This window comes from Egretta garzetta, unplaced genomic scaffold (assembly GCF_000687185.1).
Source record: "Egretta garzetta isolate BGI_Z169 unplaced genomic scaffold, ASM68718v1 scaffold149, whole genome shotgun sequence".
In the NCBI taxonomy this organism is placed as follows: Eukaryota; Metazoa; Chordata; class Aves; order Pelecaniformes; family Ardeidae; genus Egretta; species Egretta garzetta.
The window spans coordinates 365,898-371,840 of record NW_009269998.1 but is presented as its reverse complement, the minus strand read 5'-3'; the positions used below and the strand labels follow the sequence as shown (position 1 = coordinate 371,840).

The 5,943-nt window shown below is 36.4% G+C and overlaps 1 protein-coding gene across 1 annotated transcript in view; it reads right to left on the bottom strand.

Moving 5' to 3' along the window:
* Positions 1 to 290: 290 nt before the first annotated feature.
* The window catches only part of ABCD3 (ATP binding cassette subfamily D member 3), a 30,528-nt gene continuing 24,875 nt past the window's right edge, over positions 291 to 5,943 (bottom strand). Inside the window, exons 18-25 of the mRNA XM_035902864.1 lie at positions 4,990 to 5,053; positions 4,499 to 4,576; positions 4,340 to 4,405; positions 4,149 to 4,238; positions 3,804 to 3,923; positions 3,277 to 3,381; positions 1,875 to 1,931; positions 291 to 1,195 (exon numbers count right to left, since the gene is read on the bottom strand). Coding sequence (XP_035758757.1) covers positions 1,118 to 1,195; positions 1,875 to 1,931; positions 3,277 to 3,381; positions 3,804 to 3,923; positions 4,149 to 4,238; positions 4,340 to 4,405; positions 4,499 to 4,576; positions 4,990 to 5,053 — 658 coding nt within the window. The 3' untranslated portion in view covers positions 291 to 1,117. The remainder of the gene's footprint in view (positions 1,196 to 1,874; positions 1,932 to 3,276; positions 3,382 to 3,803; positions 3,924 to 4,148; positions 4,239 to 4,339; positions 4,406 to 4,498; positions 4,577 to 4,989; positions 5,054 to 5,943) is intronic.

The window sequence follows — 5,943 nt, the reverse complement described above, 5'->3', positions numbered from 1 at the left end:
TCACTGACTTTCAAACCCAGATCTGAAGGGCAGCTAAAGATCTGATGAGATCTGATTTTTTGAAGAGGGAGAAAAGGAGGAACTTGGAAAAAGCAACTGCTGTATTACAGGACTGAATGCACACAGGACAGACAAGAGTCCGCTATTTCACAGATAAACGTTTTTGAGTCCATTCAACCCTGACTGATTTCAACAGAAGAATGATCGGACCCACGTTCTTTTCTCCGTTTCTACTTGTGGGAGCCACTCATTTCTTCAGAACTGAAAACACACACAAGATTCTTTGATATAAGGAACATCACTTTTCTTATTCCCTCCCCCCCCCTTTTTTTTTTATCAGTCCTTTCCTCCCTCAACCTCCTCTCAACTCTTCATTACCATAGTATTTCTCTGACAGAAAAAGGGCAGCTGGGGTGGGGAAAGGATGAAGCTCTTGCTAAATTGGGAGAGAACGGGATTGCTGAGCAGTAGAGAGAATTGCATGGACAGACAGATGTTAAAGAGAATCCCAAACCCAGCAAACAAGAAGCTTAATTATTTTAGCAGAAGGAATTAGTTTTGTCTTTTAGGTTCAGTCCATCCTTTATCAGCAAGGGCGTATTGGCTACATCACAAGGCTTGGTCAAGGAAAAGGCTCTTTCATTTAACAGGGCACAAATCTGAAGATGGGAGGATGTCCTGCACCATGTGAGAGAACTCAGAAATATGCATAGAACAGAGCAAAAATCCAAGACTGCTTTGCAGGAACAAGAGAGGTAGCAACCCTAATTTTAACAGGGCTTTTCACTGAAGGGAAAGAAGGTCTACAAAAGTCAAATCAGCTGATTTCAAATGGTTTGCATCCCAGGATGAATCAGGTTACACTGATTTAAGCCCAATTTAATTTAGGCAGGTTTTTAAACCACAAGAATAAGGACATTCTTAGTACATATCAATAATTAAACCAACATATACACAATTAGCAATATCCTACATAATAGTAAACGCTTAGCAGCTTGTTTGGGGTTATCCTAGTTAATTTGTTTAAAAAACAAGCTGAGTAGTTTTATCGTACAATGTCTGCCATCCTACGCACGTCATGAAATCATCAGTCTCTGTAGCAGTTCAGTTCATGACTTTAAGATCCAAATTCAACTGTGTCTTCAGTTATTTTCTTGAACTCATAGTTTCCTCTGCCATCCATATGCAAGTAAAACTGAAATAAAAGAACATACGTTATCAACGACCTAAACATTACCAGGCTACAAATACCTTAATAAATTATATTTCTGAAGTAGTTCTAGTGCAAAATCTTAAACTCAGCTAGCCAGAGGGTAAGCTTCTCCCACGTCCTGTTTCATTAAATTCAATTGCCTCTGGAAAAAGTTAAACTGGTTTTGTTCATATCATCCATTGGTCTGCTAATGGTCACACCTAGACTTCTCACTGCTCTCTTGAGTTTTCTGACAATATACTTAAGGCACACGTTCAGCCCTGCGTATTCATTCAGTATTAATTCAGTATGTTTCCCCACACATACAGTCTGTCTGCAGAAAAAGTAATAACAATAGTAAAGTCTCAGTTTGAAGAAAAGAAGTCCATGATGAACTTTTTCTTCTTAAGCATCTAGGAGCCTTTCATATTTTTGAGGCTATTTCTCCAGATACATCTAAGGATTTTTGGTTACTTTTCCCTTCATAACTAGAAGCGTAACAATATTTCAAGCAGTGCAACTGGATTATGATAGCAAAACCTTTTTAAGAAAAAAAATAGAACATGACCCATTAGGATGTAAAATGAGAACACCTTGAATTGTAAAGTCAATTTAATAGAAGGCCAAACAACAAAACCCCTACCACCCACAGATATCCTTAGCAAAAGCAAAGGCTACATACATCATGATGTTTCCAGAGTGACTTTCTGTGGGAGACAGTGAAGAGAGTGATGCCAACCTACATGAAGAAAATACACACAATAAAGCAGTGAATTTTTCTCATGGGTTAGGTGTTACTGATTTTTCAGCATGATATCAGCTGAAGAGCATAAATTAATAAACACAAACTTCCAGACTATTATTAACAGTATACATACGTAGCCTTAATACAAGATTTTGCAGTAAAATAAAAAGCAGGAAGGATTTATCTTTTTTTAAAGATTTCACCATTCTTTTGCTCCTAATGATTTGGTAAAATGTAGAATGAACTGGGCAAAGGAGGTAAGGTAGGAGGCAGGTAAAAGAACAAACCTGGTGATTAAAAGAAGCCTACTGTAACAGCAAAAAAAGCCAAAACCTCATCATAATTAGAATTACAAACTTAAAGTGGCAATTTAAAGGTGAATAATCTTCCTCTGTTTCCTTGCAGCACAGTTAATTATGCACCCCTAACAGTAGCACCAATTAAAGGAAAAAATGGCTCTGATGATAAAACAAGGTAACATTTTTTCTTTCTGCAAGGACAGCTTAACCAGGAATTCTATTTTTCTGTAACATGTATTAGCCACTTGGCAACAGTAACTCTAACCCAAAAATACAAATGAACATTCAAGTTAATAGAGTAACAAGTACATGCAAAATAGACTTAGAAAATTATCACAGTATTGATATTAATGTGGTAAAATTAGCTCAAGTAATAATGTCTGTGCTTCTGCAGAGTCCTCATCTGGTGTCAATTGACTACCACAGAGGGCTCCTTAACTTTCCGCTTCAAGTTGCAAACGTTTCAGTGGATGCACAGCTTTGCTCCATTACCATTCTGAGAACACTGCCACTCATTAAATAATGTTATTTCAAGCCCATTCTTTCCCAGGCAAAGGGTGTGAAATTGAATCTTACTGATATTTCACATGCCACTACATAGAAACTGAATAGGTGAGTACAAGAGGAAAAGGAAAAAGAAAACTATATTTAATACCATCATGTTCTCCTAGAGTACTGGGCTTTTCATATCTCAAAAGGGAGGGAAATGTTAATTTCCAGCCTTTCACTTCTGTTGCCCTAGCCAAAAGAAACCTCTCCAAGAACAAAAAAAAAGTATAAAATTTTAGATTATTTGATCTTCACTTCGACATTCTACGAGTTTATCTGGAAAAATAACGTTACTTACCAGTAAGAGGCCACATGTACATCTAAATTATCTTCAGGCTACAAAACAATTATTGAATTCTAGTGTGCATAAAGGGTCCTTGAAAGCCCTTCTAAGCTTTTTTTTTTTTGGTAATATGCACTAGGCATAAGGAAGAGAACACCTTGTATCATTCCTGCTTTCAGAGGTATAATTCTAGAAACCAAGAGCTTACCTTTCGGCAGTGGCTGTAAATGTAGCCTTCTACATCAACACTAACAGCACTGGTGCATTCATCCAGAATTGCAAACTGAGGCTTATGATAAAATAACCTTGCCATCTGGAATGCAAACCAAAAAGCTACTGTGGATACAGAACTACAACCAGTAATGCAGTGTTAGAAGTTAGACTAAGAATTAGTGTGCAAAAATTTACTGTGGCAAGGGAATTTAAGTTGGCACCCACTGCAGCCTGATAATCCAAGTGCTGTATATTATCTTTCCTTTTTGCTTTGAAAAAACAATTGTTTTACAACTTCTGTTTGTATAATCAAAGTGTAAATTGTGGTAAAAGGTCAACATTTCCTATTAAATTTTGAGTACATTAGGCACTGGTTTAGGTTATTTTCTCAGTACCCAGGTATTACACATTTGGGGGGGTTAAGTAAAATATTAATATTTAGTAAAAAAAAAGTTTACAATTCAGATTACATTTTCAACCTATGGCCTGTATTTGTTAAATATTTATGCTTTTGAGACATACTGCCATTCTCTGTTTTTCTCCCCCGCTGAGTACATCCATCCAATCCTGAACACTATCCCAGCCTCCTTCACGTTCCAAGATTTGACCCAGCTGGACATTATCCAAGTACTCCTTCAGCACCTTTTATTGAAACATGAATGACAAATAGAGCTTAAGTGAACTTAATAAAGAAGTGATTGAAAAAGGTTACAAAGGGTTATACTATTATACTGGTGTAATATTAAGCCTGATAAATGCTAAAACCAAACTAAATGCAGTGTTTTAAACAGCAATTTCAGTATTTTTAAATCTGAAGCATTACCCATCTTAAGCAAGACAAAGGGTTAATGAACTAATTATCATTACCTGGTCAGAAATACCTTTCTTTCTCTGATCTTCTACAGTATCTGGATATATAACTTGATCTCTGAGCGTTCCAAGAGTCATATATGGTCTCTGAGATACAGTTAGAAACAAAAAGGTATGTCAAATATTTCTGAACATTGTCAAAGTAGGAAGAAAAAAACATTACTGTCAAGTAAAGTACTTTGCCTCACCTGGGGAACATAGAACAACTTTCCTCTTACAGGTTTTGTTAAACGCCCACCAAACAAAGGCCACAGCTGCAACAAGAAAAAGGTTTAAAATTGACCAAAAAAGTCCAATTACAACAGTGCTTTGGATTCTCTCCCATATATTTAAAAAAGTTCCCTTACCTCACCAAGAACACGGAAAAGTGAGCTCTTCCCACACCCATTTGGCCCACAAATCAGAACATTTGCACCAGATCGAACCTATTAAATGCAAAGCCAACACATTAAAAGGGTTGTGAGAAAATGCTATTGAAAGCTTCTACAAACCATAAGGCAAGGTGGCATCCTCATAGGCTCCTACATAGTACTTTTTGACATTAGAATGGTTAATTTCCACCAATACTTTTTTTTTCCTCAACTAGTTTAGCAACAACTGCAGCTGGAAGAAGACACACTTGTAACAATAAAAGCATTTCTTTTTTTTTTTTAAAAAAGCTTATTGCTTTTTTTTTTTAAACTAACACAATGATTACTTTTGTTCAAGTTTAAGCATACCATACAAGCAACTCTCTGTTTTTATTTGCACATTTTTTGTAAGTCAGATTAACCCTGAAATTACAATCTCCACTTCAAAAATTCTATATGAATATAGTTTTCTATGATAAAAAACTTACCTCAAAGTTAAGGTCTTGAATCAAAACATCTCCGTTAGGTGTCACCAGCGGAACATGATCAAACCTATTTGTATTGGAACATTTAAAAAATAAACAAACAAGAAACCAAAACCCAGTTGCCTAAAAGCAGCTTACTGCATGCTTACTCAGAGATTTAAGGAACAGGACAAGACTTCAGCAGCATTTCATTCAATACGCTGTCCCAGTTTCCAACTATAAACAGCTAAAGAAGCAGTCCCTTAGTGTTTAACACACACCTACAGATATTTTTTTTCCTTCACGTATTTGCTTTCTCATTCCTTTTAAGCCTTTGGTCTCCAAAACATCTTGTGGATATAAACCTACATTGAAGGATGCGCTTAATTTTAAACCTTCTAATGGAAGTATATTCCATTAGTTCTAAGGATACACAATGAACAGAATTCTCTGTTCACCTCCCACTTGCTTTTTTTTTTTTTAAATTAAAAATAGCTCTATCATCTCCTTTCTCCCTTCCTGCTTCCCTCCCCCCTTTCCCCTCTGCTCCACTATCTGCTTTCCACATTGACCAGATTGAGGCTATTTAATCTCTTAACTGGCTTTACTTTATGCCTTTAACTAGTACTACTACGTCAACACTATGTTGCTCAGACTGCGAGGAACTGAGGAATTGACTGCTACTTGAGTACGTCAATCAACTGTCCAAGCATACAGAAATATAAGAAAATATTTTGAAAGTGAATACAGACTTGCCCCTGATTTTTACAGCTGAATTATATCATGGAATAAAAGCTGTAGCCAACATATTTCTAAGAAGAAATTTGCTAAAGTGTTAAGAAAATGGTCTGGGAAGTCATATTCCAAAGGACAGAAGGAAATGTTACCAAGAAGGCTACGTGCAGACAGCATATTATGTCTTCTGCTAACACGAGAGGACAAGGACTGACTTACAGAATAGAAAAGCTGAGTGGGAGC